The following is an 18,370-nucleotide window of genomic DNA, read 5'->3' as shown; positions in this document are numbered from 1 at the left end:
ATAATAAATAAAATGATTAACTATTTCTTTTTGCCTAGGGGGTGCTGTGACAAAATTACTGAGACACCAGATTCACTGGCGCTGTGAACTGAGAAAGTCTGGGAATTGCTGCATTAGGTAAAAAAGATGAAATAAAAACTGCATCAACATTGTAATCAATCTTGCTTTTCCCGAGTGTGTGTGTTTGTGTGTGTGTGTGTGTGTGTGTGTGTGTGTGTGTGTGTGTGTTTTCAACCAATGGAAGAAAATACATCAAAATTCAACAGTGGAGATGCGGCAGGTCTTTCTTCTCCATAGTTTTCTATATTTACTAACCTGCTTGTGATGAATAAGTGTTATATGCTAAAAACAATGAAAGGTTATTAAAAGTGACTCCCTATGGGAGCATATTTGCTCCTCTGAATAAAAATAGCTGCTAAACATAACAGAGAGTTTCATTTTTGAAGAAGATTTTATTGCACTCTGCTAACTTCTCCAGCTTCCTGCTCCAAAAATGCGGGATCTGGCTTTAGGACACTGAGGTTTTGAAGAAACCTGTTTCTATGTGTACCTCTTCTTTTGTGCTTTTTTTGTTTGTTTGTTTAAAAAAAAAACACCCATTTCCCACCCCTGCAGCCCTCAGATAGTGAACATGGCTTGGAGTTTCCAGTGGTTGGGGCTTCTCACCCCAACGGCTGGCAGATCTAAGAAGATGCTGCAACTGACAGGGCAGAGAGGCGGGGCCTGCTGATGTCACAGATGCTCTGTGGGGACCGTCATTTCTCTGGCTCCTGCTTCATGGTGGAAGGAATGGCCTGCAGCATCCTGCAGGTCTGAGGTGGAAGATGTCACTGGGAGTCTGCCCTGAGGAAATTCACATGTGAAAGTACTCCTGAGTGAAAGAGGTCTAGGGTGTTTTGCTGTTAAAATTGATGAACTCCTGAGAACTCACATTTTATAAAACTACGGGGTTATCTATACCACAGAGACATATGCATGTGGTCTTTGATTTATTGATTGTGGGAGGAAACAAAGTCAAAATATTTTTCTCCTACAAACTTATGGTTACCAAAGAGGAAAGGTAGGGGTGAGGGATAAATTAGGAGTTTGAGGTTAACATATACACACTACTATATATAAAATAGATCATCAACAAGGACCTACTGTATAGCACAGGGAACTCTACTCAGTATTCTGTAATAACCTACATGGGAAAAGAATCTGAAAAAGAATGGATATATGTATATACCTGAATCACTTTGCTGTACACCTGAAACTAACACAACTTTGTAAATCAATTATAGTCCAATGTAAAATAAAAGTTAAAAATTAAAGAAAATACAAAATTTTCTCTTAAAAAGGCAATTTCCATTACACTTTGTACTTGAGATATTTGGGTTTGTTTCCTTTTTAAATTTATTGACCACTAATATTTTAAATGTATTTGACTGTTCAGCCCTTACACCAGCCCTATGAGGCAGTACTGCTATATCTGCTTTTAACAGATTAGGAAACTGAGGCACACAGAGGGCGAGTAACTTGCACAAGATCAAACATCTAGAATGAGCAGGACCAAGATTTGGGGCTTATCTTGGATAGTCTGGCTCTAGAGGGCTCTTAAGCAAGATGTTACTGCCTCTTTGTAAATTTATGTTCTTATCTAAGGGGTATCCTTTCATTAGGAATGAATAGAAGACTACACTCTTTCAAAATCCAAAGATCACACCTTCCCTGCATTTTCTAGGAATTCATTCCACTCTCAAAGTTTTCATAACAAAGTGTTTGTATAATCTATTGTTATATATTCTATTAAGTGTTAGATATTCTATTTGTCTTTATATTGATAAATCTATCTCCCCCACTAGACTGTGTGCCTGTAGAGGGGGGACCATGCATTGTCTTACTCCAGAGCTTCACTGCTGAGAACACAGTAGGTCCACAAAACACATTTGCTGAAGATGTGAAAGCCGGTGTTATACTGATAGCAGCTGCACCGGTGCTGTGCCTTTAAGTCCTCAGCCCACTTAGGAGGCCACCTGCAGCCATTTCCTGTCCCCGCTGAGGGCTACCCAAGTCTCTTTACCTGAAGGCGTCCTCTGGCGCTGGGGAATGCTTGGCCAAATATGGGGAGGCTGGATTTTGCCAGGAATTAGCTCCCAGGAGCAGTCTACAACCAGGGAGGGACTGGAGTTGGTGGACAGATGGCCCAGTTTCCTCGCTTCGTGCAGGGACAGTTCTGAGCTGTGTCCTGCAAAGTCACATCCTCAGCAGGACTGAGACCCAGTTGCACAGCAGCTACCTGCTCACTAACACACCTCCTCTTGGCTTCTCTTCCTTTCTGGTCTCAGTACTCTCTTCCCTCAAAGCCACAAGGGAATGGATTCTGCCAACAGCCTAGATGGACTCTGAAGTGATTCTTCCTGACTTGAGCCCCTGGATAGGAAAGCAGTCGGGAGGGCTGTTCACTGCACACCCTGATCTCTGCCTTGTGAGATCCTGAGCAGAGGATCCAGCTAATAAGCTGTGCCCAACTCCTGACCAACAGTGAGGATAGTAATATATATGTGCTGTCGGAAGCTATTAAGTTTATGATAACATACTACAATAGAAAGTACAATACAGTAGTAGCAATAGAAAACTAATACAGATTTTGGTGCCTGGAAGTGGGGTGCTGCTGTAACAAATACCTACAAACCTGAGTATTTAGTTTGCTAGGGCTGTCATAACAAAGTACCACAGACTGGTACTGGTACATTTCTTAGCCAACAGAAATTCATTTCCCACAGTTCTGGATGCTGGAAGTCTGAGGTCAAGGTATCTGCAGGGATGCTTCTCCTAAGGCTGCTTTCCTTGGCTTGCAGACAGCCTTGTCTCTGTGTTCCTGTGCATCCCTGGCACCTCTTCCCTCTTCTTATAAGGACACCAGTTGTACTGGATTAAGGCCCCATCCTTATGACCTCATTCAACCTTAATTACCTCCCTTATAGACCCTATTACCACGTAAAATCACATGTGGCTTTTGGTGGGGATTCAATACATAACAACACAGGGGTTCTGCAACCAGAACTGGGTGGAGGCTAGAGGGATGTTGAGGAACAAGGTAGAGAGAGTCTAACTTGCCATGAACAGCCTCTTACTAGAAATCTGGACTTTGAGGATGCAGATGGTGAGGGCACAAAAACAAATGAGGAACATGTTACTGGAAACCAGAGGAAGGGGGATCCTTGCTATGTACCAGCAGAAAGTTTAGAAAAATTGCCTTCTGGAGTTATGTGGAAAGCAGATGCTGTAAGTGATAAATTTCGTGACATATCTACAGAGGTTTCCAAGAAAAGCGTGGTCACTGCTTCCTGGTTTCTTCTTTCTGTTTGCAGTAAAATGTAAGAGGAAAGAGATTCATTGAAGGAAGAACTTTTTTTAAAAAAAGGGAACCAGAATCTCATGACTTAAAAAATTCTGAGTCTCTCTACATGGCAAAGGTGAGAAAATGAAGAGATGCACTCAGGAAAGCTTGCTTGAGAATAAAGGCTGAAGGTGTGACAGTACAAGCAACTCTCAGTTAAAAATTCAAGAAAGGGACTTCCCTCGTGGTCCAGTGGTTAAGACTTCATCTTCCAATGCAGGGGATGCAGTTTCGATCCCTGGTTGGGGAGCTAAGATCCCACATGCCTCGTGGCCAAAAAACCAAAAACAGAAGCAATATTGTAACAAATTCAATAAAGACTTTAAAAATGGTCCACATCAAAAAAACAAAAACAAAAAACCCAAGAAAGACCCAAGGTCAGGGTATGCAGTCACATAAAAGACCTTTTGAAGAAATTAAGGGTGTGCCCCACAGACCTTCTCAATCAAACCAGAAAACTAGGAAGCTTAAAGGCACTGCCCCTCAGTCATCTCAGGTGAGGCCAAGGTTCGGAAGGGTTCATCTTAACAATGTCTGTGGATATTGAGCCGTTGCCTCATGGAGGGGACCACAGTGATAACCACACAATGTCTACGAAGTTCTTGAGAAATTGTTTCAATACAAGTACTGCCAACTTGGACAGCGAGGGACCAAGATATTACGTCAGGAGGCTTTCAGAGCCCCCCTTCCCCAATTCCACCGGCAATAGAAAGCAAGCTGATAAAACTACTTGGCTGCAAGCACAGGCTACTTTTCATGGGAAAGAAGGGCAGAAACAGTACCCTGAGAGCAGGGCCTGAGCCACAGAGGATCGTCCTCAAGTTTGAAACCTAACCAGTGAACTCCCAACATTTCCCAGGCTGGATTTCACAGCAGCTTTGGACTGGTGACTCCTTTTTACCTTCCGTTTCTCCTGTTTTGAACCAGAATGTCTACAGTGATTATCCGATGCCTGCCCCACCATCGTGTGTTGGGAGGGCTGGGGGTTCACAGTTCCACAGATGGAGGGCAATGGTGCCCCAGCAGTTCTGTCCACACCTGACCCCCACTGAACTTGAGGTGATGCTCTAACAAGATGAGATGGGAAACTTGGGCTGGCATAAATACATTTTGCATGTGGGAGGGACAGTGAGAACCAGAGTGGACAGGCCCTAGGGTGGCTCCTCAATGATTCCGGTCTCCTGGTGCTCGTGTCTCTGTGTGATCCCCTCTCCATGAGCCTGGGTAGGACCTGTGCCTTGCTTCTAACCAATAGAACATGGCAGAGGTGGTAAGATGCCACATCCACACTTGTGGGCTATGTTATATGGCAAAGGTCATGGGATGTCACCTGCCCCATGGTTATGTTACATGATATGACAACAGTGATGGGACATCACTTCATGATTATTTTATGACATATACGTAAAACTCCAAGCAGGTAGCTCTTGCTCTCCTGCTGGCTGTGAAGAAGCAAAGTGCCATCAGTTCTCCAAAGCAAGGAGGCGAGTTCTGCCAACATCCTAAATGAGCTTGGAAGTGGATTCTTCCCCAGTCAAGCCTCCGGATGGCAATGAAGTCCAGCTGACCCCTGACCGCAGCCTTGTGAGAGCTTGAGCAGAGAACCCAGACTCCACACTCACAGAAACTGAGATAATAAATGTGTGCTCCTGTAAGCCATGTCGTGCGTGGTAATTTATTATGCAGCAATAGAAAACGAATACAAAGATTCTCAACAGGCAATGGATTGTGTGAGTACAGCAAACTCTTAGATGACTGCCATCTTGGGTACAGCTTTTGCATTGCAATTTTCACCTTATAGGTAATAATAGTAGCATCCAGTCAGTTGGATGGTGATGTGCAGCTTGGAAATGATCAAAGCATTGATGAAGTTCTTTATTACTAGTTTAGAGTCGATGATTTAATGCTTATATTTAAAATTATATGACAAAACGATTAAAAACTATAGGATTTGACAGTGCCCCCCAAGAAGCCTACAGCTGCCATCTTAGTGCCCCAATTTCTTTGAGATGCTAAATAAAAGATAAAATTAAACCTTTCAAGTTTCAAGCATGTATGGGAGCCACAGGGAGCCACATTCTTTTGCCTTTGGATTTAGAAGGACTATTTTCAGTTAGGTCACCCCTGCCAGGAGAGAACAGCTGGGGCAAATAATGCATCCCTGAGAACATCATCTCTGTATATAGAATTTCCCAGTTATCAAAGCACAACCATCCTCACTGGAGGAGTTCAGCTGTCAGAAGTTCAGAGCAGGCCACTCAACGGGAAACCAACACGAGTCTGGAGCAATGCCTGTGATCTGAGGTTCGTGTTTGACCTCAGATATGATCGGCTCAGGGAGTAGCGAGGCCACCATGGACAGAAAGGGAGCAGCAGGCATGTGAATGCTTACTCGTTTGCATCTTGGTGCCTGTATTCTGTCGCTGTGTGGGATCTGTCCATCTCCTCCCTGGAGCTACAGTCAGAGACCACAGTCACCGCAGGAATGCTGGGCCAGGGATTTTAGGCTGAGAGGAGGCACTCGGAAACAGACCTAACCATCAATTAGTCATAAATTACTTTCCAATACAACTGATGATTGACAATTGCTTTAAAATGGTACATTCTATTTATGTTTACCTTTAGGGCTAGGCAGATACCAAACTCTTGAGAGGAGGTGGCTAAGAGCATTTGTTCATGGGGCCTTAGTGGTCCACTTTTCATTGAAAACCTAGGATCTTCCACATTGTAGGATCATGGAACATGAAAGTCTAGCTGTTTTCTACTTGTCCCATGAGCTGCAGGTGTGAGATACAGTCATTTGTGAGTATAGAAATGTCACATGGGTGCCGGGATGAGCCAGCTGAGAGCCCAGATGAGGTGTGTGGTTAGTATCCTGCTCTCTTCAAAATGGAAGAAGGGGTGAGTACCTGCAGGGGTCACTCTCCTGTGATGATTCCTTCTGCCCTGAAAACATCAGCCTTTGTTTTTTGGAGTAACAACTAGGCTATATGAGCTTAAGGCTGCTCCAACTGAAAGGAAGTAGCTTAAGTGAAACACTGCAGCAAAAGAAGAAAGATGGTACATATAAGCTGTGGATGTCAATTTTTACTTTCTTTTTTTTTTTAATTTTGGAGGTGGCTGTGTGTGGGAGGGTGGAGTGGAGGTGGGGGGCATGGTGGGCATGGGGAACACCAAATACTAACCCCATTTATACAATGGAAAATGGTTTTCAGAAGTTTCCAGATTTGGTTGGATCATAGAAATGAAGATAGATAATAAATCTAGCTTTGGGTTTGGCCTTATCCACTCCTTTGGGACAAAGCTTACCTTGTCCAAATCTTCTGAATTTAGGCAAATGAGAGAATATTTGGGGTCAGTGTAATGTTTTTCTTCCACAGTCTCTGTGGCAGTGGGAAGGTTGAGAAGGCATATTGAAAACAGAAGAAGAGGTTTCAGAAAGTAATGGGCACCAAGAGAGTGTGAGAGGCCAAGTCTGTTGTCCTCACTGGTTTAATAGTGCAGAAATATTAGAACTTTAGCAAAGGTTAATCACCTGTCCTCTCAGTGAGCACTTTGGTTCCAGTCAACTTAACAGACACTGCTGTAGGTGTTTCCAAGTGGTGTTTTTGTTGAGAGGTTTTAGAATAGAGGTAACCTGCCCCCAAAGTTTCATTTCATAATTACCTTTTCTTTTTTAAAAAAATTAACAATCTTTACAACACATATTATTTCTTCTGTAAAAGGTCTGTGTTTTTCTTAAATGTCTTTTGACAGTCATAGAGTCGGAAGGACTCCCCAAGTCTCAACTATTCATACCCATTTAATTAATATGCCCCTAAAACCTGCAGGATTGCATATCAAATCAGTATCACTGGCACACTTAAAAATTGGATCTGACCTTTAAATGAATTGATTTATTTTGTAATAGAACAATTTCTTGATCTGAGACCTGTGTCCTTCACGGATGAGGGTTTAACCAATAGCACTCCCTGACCATGGTTTACAAAGCCCCACACCATCCAGTCCCTTTCCCTTGTGTCTGAACACATCCCCCACCTCCTCTCCCCGCCCACTCTGCTACAGCCACAAAGGCTAACTCGCCACGCTTGTTCCCACCCTAAGGTCTTTAAATTAGTTCTTCCTTCCTTCCACCTGTGAATTTCTACCCTTCCTGGGCCTTCTCCTTCTTGGTTCCCTCATCCCCTTCATGGAAGGACAATCCTTAAGGACTACAAATGGCTGCACCCTTAGTTACTTTATAGTATGATGATATTTTCTTTTCTTCGTCACATTTATTGCTACTGTAGCTGTGTTGTTTGCTTATTTAAATGATCACTGTCCGTCTTCCCATGAGAATTCCAGCTCCCCAGGACAGAGACCTGGCATTTCCTGTTCACATGGACAACCCCTTCACCTAGCACAATGCCTGGCATGGAGTGAGCCTCCAATAAATATTAGTTGAATGCATGAGTGAAATTAATGTAAAATTTTCTGCATTCTGGGAGTTTTAAAGATACAGATCTCAGAAGTGGCTCTGAGTTAACAAGTTTTGGCAACCCTGGGTACATAGGAGGACATAAACTCTGAGAAAATAACAGTAACAATACCATCACTACCATCATTCCCAACAATGACAACAAAAACAACATTAGGTTCTATTTACTGAGTACCTAAAAGCTTGTCTGAGGTGGTATCTTTTATCTTTTAGGTTTGGTCAGACTTTTGTAAGCATAGGAAGGTTTAAAAATAAGTATTGCTGTATAACCTGAGAAATTACAAAATATATATTAAAATAATGAGGAAAGGAAGCAAAACCGCAATACCAATATTTTTGTAAGAGGTTAAGTGTTGGTATAACAACATATTTTACAGCCATTATGATGATGATTATGATATTTCATGTGTCTTTACTGTTTTTGTTTGCATGCATTTACTTTTTTGCATTTATGGTTGAAGCAGCCAAGAAAACTTGATATATTCCACCTATGATGTTCTTGAAATATTTAGGAGATTTTGACTAATGTTTAAATGGATAATTTGATCAATGGAATTAAGTTAATAGTAGGTACTGGTATTTTTCTGAAATATTACTTAATAGATCCATAATTTTATCACGTTATTAAACTAAGTACAAATAGTAGAACGTATTCTCCACACACCAAACCTCCTTATACAGTTAGGATCTGGCCATTCAAGCTTGCAAGAGAAATACCAGCACCCTCATTTTAGAGACAAGGAAACTTCTGTTCAAAGTAGCAGGTAGATGACTCATCTAAAGCTACACAGTTTGTAACTGGCATCTTGGACTTAGATGTCAGTGTGCCGACTCCTTGGGCCTCCTCTTCCCATTTCTAAATGCTTAGATGGGTGAACATCAGGGCATTGAATTTAGTGCTGTAAGACGTTTCCACACTCAACATTATATTTTAGTGGAAACAGATCTAAAAGAAGGGGTAGATCAAACCACATGGACTTAAGAGGGTAAGAAGATCACTGGGGATCCATGAGCTTTAAGAGGGGACCCAGTGGACAATATCAGGATGAAAATAAGACAGAAGCCACTCAGCCAGCTGAAGGTCAATGTGAGGCTCCTGTGTTACAAGTCACGAAACAGGGACGGGTGCCAGAAAAGTCATGATGAGGCAGCTCTCGGAATTGCTGGAAGTTTCATTCAGTTAAGAGCCTGACAACCATCTGATACACAGTTTGAACTCCTTGATGACAACTCTCAGAAGGTGGAGGTGGCCCTAAAAGAAATAGTCCCTCTAGACTGGATGCTGACCAACAAGGAGAAGCACATCAGTGATGTGGAAATGAGAAGGAACCTTGTGAGAAATTGTTACCTTGGGTCAAAGGGAGATCATGCCAGAAAATGTCAGAGAGTTGTCCTGTGTTTTAGGAAGGCAATTTTCAAAAAACATTCTAGGAGAGTGTGAATCCCATGGAGATAGGGCTAAGAAGGATGATGTGGCTCTGGAAACCTAAATCCTGAATGCAAAGTTGTGAATCATAAAAAGGAAGAAAAGATAGAGAATTACAGAGTAATTAAGATGGGTTCATTCTTCAATAAGACACTTCAACATAAACTATGACATGGGAGAAAACAAAACAATGGTACCAGTCTTCAAGAATGGGGAGGCTGGACCTGAGGATTTACCTCTCCTGATTTTACTTGTTTGTGTGAGTAGAGTGGTTTTTAATGCAATGGTCAGGAGCAGATGAGGATGAGGGAAGCTCAGCTTCAGAAGATTATGAACTACCAGAGACCACGGAGAGGACATAGACCCAGACAGAGCCAGTGTGCTTTGCTAGACTCTGTGACTCTTCAAACTTGAAAGGATAAAAAGAAGATTGTTAGAAAGGATTTGAAGGCTACATTAGAAAAGGGGATGGTAAGGATGGGGGCATTTTACTTTATTATTTTTAAAATAATTTAATTAATTTATTTTTTAATAAACAAAAAAGTTTATTTTTTACATATTTCAAGATTAAATCTGAACTTCATAAATTATCAATAAAAAATCTTAAAACTTCAGCTATTATTTTTAATCCAAAGAGTTTTTAAAAATTGGATCTGACCTTTAAATGAATCCACTTAGGTTTTTTTTTATTGGAGTATAGGTTGAAGTTATTTTTAAATCAGCTCCCAAACCTTTGGTACAGATACAGAATGTCTATTTCTAGGAAGAGTTCTTTTTTTTTTTTAAACATCTTTATTGGAGTATAGTTGCTTTACAATGTTGTGTTAGTTTCAAGTGTGCAGCAAAGTGATTCAGTTATACATACAGATATTCTTTTTCAGATTCTTTTCGCTTTATAGGTTATTACAAAATATTGAGTATAGTTGCCTGTGCTATACAGTAGGTCCTTGTTGTTTATTTTATAAACAGTAGTGTGTATATGTTAATCCCAAACTCTTAATTTATCCCTAACCCCCCTTTCCCCTTTGGTAACCACAAGTTTCTTTTCTAGGTCTATGGGTCTATTCCTGTTTTGTAAATAAGTTCACTTCTATCATTTTTTTTAGATTCCATATATGTGATGTCATATGATATTTGCCTTTCTCTGTATGACTTACTTCATTTAGTATGATAATCTCTAGGTCCATCTGTGTTGCTGAAAATGGCATTATTTCATTCTTTTTATGGCTGAGTAGTATTCCATTATATCTATGTACCATATCTTCTTTACCCATTAATCTGTCAATGAACATTTAGGTTGCTTCCATGTCTTGGCTATTGTAAATAGTGCTGCAATGAACACTGGGGTTCATGTATCTTTTTGAATTATGGTTTTCTCTGGATATATGCCCAGAAGTAGGATTATTATGGTAGCTCTATTTTTAGTTTTTTAAGGAATCTACATATTGGCTGTATTAATTTACATTCCCACCAACAGTATAGGACAGTTCGTTTTTCTAGGACGGAGGCATTTTAAATGACTTCAAAACCAGAGAAGTCATGTTCTTGGAGAAATTATATTCTATGACACTAAAAGGGATGAAATATTGCATTCAATAATCTGTGAGACGGCTGTTTATCCCAGAAGATCACTAGCCAACTGGAGAAAACTACTCTCTATTTTCAATTAAAACAACAACAACAAAAAGAATAAGAAGAAAAGAAAACACCAAAAAACCCTGGGTAGTATGTGAGGAGCGAGTTGTAGAAGCCACAGATAATCAAATTTGACGTCAGCGCTAAGACAATGGTTCTCCAACTTTCTGGTCTCAAGAACCTCTTATAATTATTGAGGACCACAAAAGACTTTGGTTTATGTTTTATCTATCAATATTTACTGCATTTGAAACAAACTGAGAAACACAAGAATACAAAGCACAAGATCCATTAGGTACCAGACCAATGACATTAACACACGCCATGTAGATTTTAGGAAACTCTACTGTACACCTGGGAGAGAATGAGAATGAAAATGGCAAATGATGCTTTAGTATTATAATGAAAATAGTTTTTATCTTCCACTCCCTGAGATAGTCTGAGGGACCCTCAGGGGTTCTGGACCAAACTTTGAGAACTGCTGCAAAAAAATGTTTCACCATGTGCCCAAGGGGACAAGAACAAAGATATTCATGACAACATTATTTATAAACAGCACATATTTGGCAATATCCATTTACTGAGAAACGGAGAAGCTGTAAACAGCTATAATTTTTAAATAAATTCATATTGATTTGCAGAAAATGAGTTTATCTTAAAACAATGTTAAGTAAAAAGCAAGTTAGAGCATATTATATACACTATGCCATCATTTAATAAAATTGAAATATGCCAAATAATACTATTATTTCTATGGTTTTACTTGAAAATGAAAAACAAATCTGAAGCAATATTAAGATATGCTATTTGTTCACTTTAAAGAGAAGCTATAAAGACTTTTTTAAATGGCCATTTATTCTTTCTTTAATTTTTTAAAATTAATTAATTAATTTACTTTTGGCAGGGGCTACTCTTCGTTGTGGTGCATGGGCTTCTCACTGCAGTGGCTTCTCTTGTTGCGGAGCACGGGCTCTAGGCGTGTGGGCTTCAGTAGTTGTGGCACACAGGCTCAGTAGCTGTGGCTCGAAGGCTCTAGAGCACAGGCTCAGCAGTTGTGGCTCACGGGCTCTAGAGCACAGGCTCAGTAGTTGTGGCACATGGGCTTAGTTGCTCTACGGCATGTGGGATCTTCTCAGACCAGGGCTCAAACCCGTGTCCCCTGCATTGGCAGGCAGATTCTTAACCACTGTGCCAGGGTTAGTCCTGGCAGTACTTCACCAGGGAAGTCCCCGTTTATTCTTTTTATTTATTTTTTATTGGAGTATAGTTGATTTACAATGCTGTGATATAAAGGCTTTTTAACATTATCCTCGTTATAATTTTTTAGCATTTTTAAATGATTTCTAGGCTGTTACAAAGGGTGATCACTAAGCTCAAGCTTCAGTCCACCTAAAACAGTGGTTCTTAAAGTTGTCCTCCACCCATTAGTAGCATCAGCACCATCTGAGAGCGTGTTAGACGTGTAAACCATGGGGCACACCCAGAACTACTGAAGCAGAATCTCTAGGGTGGGGCCCAGGAATCTTGGTTTTAATAAGCTCCTCAGGAGATTCTGCTGAAAGCCCAAGTTTGAGAACCACTGGGCAAGAACAAACATGACCATTCATCCTGTCCTTTACGTAAATGTATCTAATTCAGCAGGAATTTTGGTATTATTGCTTATGACATTCTTGTGGACAAAATGATGCTACATATAGAAAGGAGTTTCTCAAAGATATTTGCCAAACGTTTTATGTTTTAAAAAGCACTCCCCACCCCACCCTCACCTTGCCTACACACCTTTGGCTTGGGTACCTGAAGTTTAACTTTTGACACAAATTGGAGCTAACCTGTGGCTCCTGGTTTCTGAGATTATGGAAATGTTGGCCAGTGTAAACTGTATTGATACATTATGTGGATAAATTCTTTTGTAATTAGCTAAATCAAGGTTTTCAAAGCATGGTCCCCAGACCAGCAGCAACAGCATCACCTGGAAACTTATTAGAAGTGCAAATTCTTAGGCTCCATCCCAGCCCTGTTCAATCAGAGACTCTGGAAATGGGCCCAGCAATCTGTGTTTATCAAGCCTTCCAGGTGATTCTGTTGGACTATAGTTTGAGAGACACTGACTTAAATGAATCTACATAGAAGAGTATGTCCTGGTGATTGTGACATGTACTTTAAAGAAGGTTTGAACAGGAACAGCTCTTTAACCAATCAGAGAAGAGAGTACTGGTTGCAATGGTGAATTTCCATTCAGAACCAGCTAGCCTGACGCTTACTGACCAACCCTGAAGGACCAGCACTTTGCCACCACCTAAGGCACTGTACACCTCTTCCAATATTGCTTTTATGTCATGATCTGTTTTCTCGTTTTCCTTTGTCTGCTTCAAGGACAAACTGACCAAATTAGAATTGTCAATTCTACTTAACTTAAAAAAACTTTGCCAAAATGGCTTTAAATCTGCACAACTCTACCTATTCATTCCTTTCTATCAATTCATTCATGGCTTCGTATTTCAAAGACTGTTCCAACTTCTGCAATATATACTGCATGGTTTATAATTTGCCCTTCTCAAGTCACTTGCAAGATTTCTACAGAGAAGTCATTTCCAAAGAGTGAGATCATCCAAACCTCATGGCATACTTTGGCCCCTGCAACCTTTTATTTTCCTTATTCCAAGAGGCTGGTAGAGTCAGTAGGATTCTCTTGGACCCCGATTCAATATGTGCTGACAGCACCAACTGCATTCATGGGATTTGGAGAAAGAGAGTCTCCATCTAAAGGAGTTTGGTGAGAGTATGAAATATGGATTTCTTGCGGGTCCTTCAGTTAGAAAGTATTTAATTAGCTCCGCTCTTTCTGGGGAAAATTCAACCTAGCTGACTCTTGTTTTGTCACTCCTTGTCTGTTTTTATTTTTTCTTGCAGGTAAAACTGTGCCTGAAATTTTCGGAAATCCAGGACAGGATGCATACTCGAGATGTATTTTCCAGACATCTTTCTGTTAGCATTTAAGTGTCCAAAACAAACATTCACGTTTCATGCAGACTGGATACTCACACATTTGGCATCAGGGCTAGGAAGCCCATGACGTGAGTAAGAGAATCACTGGGCTCAGGAGCTCAGCAGTTAGGAAATCTTGCTCCAATCAGTGAGGCTCATAAATTAAGCCTGAGAAGATCATGAGCCAGCCCATCCAGGAGATGGAAGAAATGAGCTAGAAGGTTCTCTTAAGTCCTACATCCACTGACCATGGTGGATTATCACTGAGATGGGAGATTCCTACTTCACTGCCAGCCAGGACCTGCTAGGACCTGGACAAGTGAAAATCCATGGTGAAATAAATGGTACTCTGTCCTGACCCTGTAATAACCACACTCCCTGATATGAAAGCACATCGTGGGCCTTTAACTACTTTCTTCCAGAATGTTCCTCATCAAATGATTATACTCAAGGGTAAAAAAAATAGCCCTTGTTTCATTTGGGCAGTTTTCCTTTGTCATGTTGATCAATAGCCGATAACTTTTCTGGGCACACTGTGTCTTCTGTTTTCTGAGTTTTATAAAAACTTGGAATATGAGAAAAATAATGAAACTAAAAAGTAAATTCTTTCCAATCTCAGCTTCTTTTTAGATAAGGCTCAGCCTATTATTTAGTCATTAGTGAGGCATTAGTCTTTATTTCGGAAGAAAATCATGTTCAGTAGTAAGATACTGCCTAATATTAACCAGTTGAGTTGGTTAATTGGTCAGTTTCTATTAAATATCAATCAATACCTGCTTAGAATAAGAGGTTCCTTTTTGTCCCTAAAGTTTTATCTTCTCAAATATCTATCTCCTTAGTATTTTACATTTTAGCTGGCTTGAAAACTTTCAAAATCTTATCAGAACATCAAATTCACAAGATGCAGGATTAGAACACTCTGTATAGATCTTTGGGCAGAAGAGACCCACATGTTCAATACTAGAATAGAATGACCAAGACCATGCATAAATGATGGAATCACAATTCCAACTTACTTAACTCAGGTGGTCTCTTATAAAAATTTCTTGTAATTTACCAGATAGGTTCCTTCTTTACTCCCTTTAAAAATGCATCCACTGTTGTTTTACGTATCATTTAAACTCAGTGTATTCAATGTGCGTGTTAATACAGAATAAGGTGTTTATGCAGCTCAGATGCCTACTAATATAAATCTAATCTATTGGATAACATGATGATAAGCTTCAATGATGTTTAACTCCCATAGGGAGCTTTTGGGAAATGACCCAGGGAATTCTTATCATTCTGAGGTGCAGAAGGAAACTGCAAAGGCTGGACTTTCTTTGTAGTCTCTTGACATATCTGAAATGTACTGGGTCTGAGTTTGACTTTAATGCAATTATTTTGATGAACATTCCTTTTAAAAATCTACTAGCCATTTTTTAAGGTAAATTATAGCCTATTCTAGGACTCAAATGCTTCATCTTTTATTTGAAATAGCTCTTAGACTATGAAGACTATACACATATAATTTATATATATATACTTATAAATATATATTTGATTTTATATATAAAGTATATACACATATGCATGTATGTGTGTACATATATATAAATCATTTATTATTGTTAAAAACTGTTATTACTATTTATATAAAAGTTTAGACATTCTGAGGGCAAATGTAAAACAACACAAAGTTGCCTAACATAATGTCTACTCAGAGATTATTGCCAATATTTACCAGAGTGGGTGGATAATATTCTTTAGTAAAAAGAACAAACACCATTAAAATTAGAAATGAAAATTTCCTATTTTGTGACTGTATTGTATGAGTCTGATTAAAAAAAACTCACATCTGAAAGCTGAGGTTCCTTTTTATGTGTTGCAATTTACATGAAAATTAAGTGGTGAACATTATACTCATTGAAGATGATTGTGGATAATCTGTGGATATTTAAAAACAAATACATGATTTACACATTTGATAGCTCGCCCGTAAAGATGGCTCACTGCATCAAATGAGAGAGCATGCTTCTTAAGCCAACTTAAAGACAGAATCCTCGCCATACCTTCATGGGAGCCAGCTGGATGGGAGTGATGCACGAAGGGTCTACCATGGGCTTCGGCCTGTTGGCCGTGTCTGCTAACAGGCTGTGCCACTGCTGGGGAAGGCCGGTAAATTTCTGTTCTTGTGGATCAAACCCAGTATGAACCCTGTGTTCAAAGTTGGATGGGCCAGATATTTCAATCTTTTTCTTTTTCTTTCCAAACATGATGGAAAACCTGAGAAATGCAAACAGAAACAGGGAGCTGTTTATATGTCACCAGCAAAAGACCATAGGAAAATTAGTAATTCATTCAGAGTTCTATCTTTTCAATTCTTCCTCTATATATCAGTAGCAAAAGATAGAATTTGTATTTTTAGGGTGTGTAGATTAGATAACTTCATTCAAAAGTTTGTGTTCTCTTCTTGCACTTGCCATATATAGTTTCCTGACCCACAGAGTTTGGATTTGGCCATGTGATTCTCTTTGACTAATGGACTGTGCGTGGAGGAGAACATCCTTCTCTTCAGGGTGGAGGTTTCTGAAGGTATTGTATGTTTCCACTTCCCTCTTATGCTCCTGCTATTTGGCATGAAGATCTCTCTAGTGGGCAATACACCCTCAGCCAAGATTCTGGAAGGAGAGATGCATGAAGCAGACACAAATCTGACCTCCAGTTTGGAGCCAAGCCCAACTGAGCCACAGCTGAGTTATAAGTATGATATAAATGTTTGTCATGAAGCCACTAAGATTTTGTACTTGTTTGTTACATGATATTACCAAAGCAAAAGCTGACTAGTACACAGGGAGAAGCATCTCAAAGTGTGGTGTGCACTTAAAATCTAAAACATTTGTGTGGAAAAGTATGCATAAACATGAAAAATGGAGTTAATAATTCTATTTGCCACATAAAATTATTATCAGGATTAAACAAGTAAACATTTGTAAAACACTTTGAAAAGTACCTGGCACAAAGTCAGTGCTGCAAGTATTAAAAATACCTCTGGATTAATACACGAGAAACTTCACTGGCTTTGCCTGCAGAGAAGGGAGCCAGGGGGACAAGGCAGGGAAGAAGAGCCACTTTTCACGGAATATTTAGAATTTTGTACAATGTATTTTACTTATTTGAAACAATGTAGTTTACCTAGTTAAAACACCCTATGACAGGGATACCTCTAGAAAATAATGTAAAATGGTTACTTTATGCTTTACGTTTATTGAAAACATGTAAGGTAACCTGGGTTTGAATCCCACCTCTTCACCATGATCTTGGGTAACTGATTTTCTCATTCCGAATTTTCTGTGAACATGACAATCATGATCATTTGGGGAATCCTGACACCCCTGCTGCAGGTTTTATAAAAGATGGTGCTTTGGCTTCAAGGTTGCTTTGTTGGGAAAGCCTTATCTCAGCCCTCAGACTTGAGTAGGTGGGTTATATATATACTTGTAAAGCTCTGTACATATTTTTCACTGCACTTATCCACTTGCTATCAATTAATTGGGTGTAATGGTATGCCCAGTGTCTGTCTTCCCTTCTAGAATATAAGATCCATGAGAGTAGGGATGCTGCCTCCTTGTTTATTACAGTTTGCCAGTGCCTGGCATATGGTAGGACTCAAGAAATATTTGCTGACAGACTAAAATCACCCAGAACAAAACATTCAAGGAAGAGCACCTGGGGTCAGAACTCCATAGATGTTAACATCTTCCTTTCCTCTTTCCCTCCTTTCTCTCTCCCTCCCTCCCCTTCATCCTCAGTTAAAACTTCTGTTTTCTCTTTTAACCATTTATCCCTGCTTGGCCAGCAGGTGCTTCCTCCTTTCCTTCTAGTTTTCTAAAGCTCCTAGTCCATCCTCTACTGATGCAAGTCTGAGCTGCTATAACAAAACACCAGAGACCAAGAGGTTTATAAACAACATAAGTTTATTTCTCACAGTTCTGGAGGCTGGAAGTCCAAGATCAAGGTGCTGGCATATTACCTGCCTGCTGAGAACCTGCTTTCTGGGTGGCTGCCTTTTTGCTGTAACTTCACAGGTTGGAAGGGACAAGGGAGCTCTTTCTGGTCTCTTCTTATGAGGGCACTAATCCCATTCACAGGATGGGATAAACTGATCATCTCCCAAAGGCCCCACTTTCTATTGCCATCACCTTGGGGATTAGTATTTCAACATATGAATTTTGGAGGGACACATTCAGACCACAGCACTGCAGATATATTCTCCTGACAGGGATGAGACTCTTCATAGCATTAACTTCTCAGAATTTATTAAAACCCATTTTCCCATCCATCCTGGTTGTTATTTCACACTAACTTAGAAAACTAACGTAGGGTGATAATGAAAAACTAATGAAGGATGATAAGGGCTCAAAAATACCTTGATGTGTGTTATCCCTCTTGGAAAAACTCTATGCCAATAAAATGGACAACCTGG

The 18,370-nt window shown here is 40.0% G+C and overlaps 1 protein-coding gene across 1 annotated transcript in view; it reads right to left on the bottom strand.

The window, feature by feature from the left end:
- Positions 1-16,160, bottom strand: part of PAK5 (p21 (RAC1) activated kinase 5) — a 96,583-nt gene extending 80,423 nt beyond the window's left edge. Inside the window, exon 1 of the mRNA XM_019941496.2 lies at positions 15,957-16,160. Coding sequence (XP_019797055.1) covers positions 15,957-16,160 — 204 coding nt within the window. The remainder of the gene's footprint in view (positions 1-15,956) is intronic.
- Positions 16,161-18,370: the final 2,210 nt, after the last annotated feature.

This window comes from Tursiops truncatus, chromosome 15 (assembly GCF_011762595.2).
Source record: "Tursiops truncatus isolate mTurTru1 chromosome 15, mTurTru1.mat.Y, whole genome shotgun sequence".
In the NCBI taxonomy this organism is placed as follows: domain Eukaryota; kingdom Metazoa; phylum Chordata; class Mammalia; order Artiodactyla; family Delphinidae; genus Tursiops; species Tursiops truncatus.
This window is presented reverse-complemented; position numbering and strand designations above follow the sequence as displayed.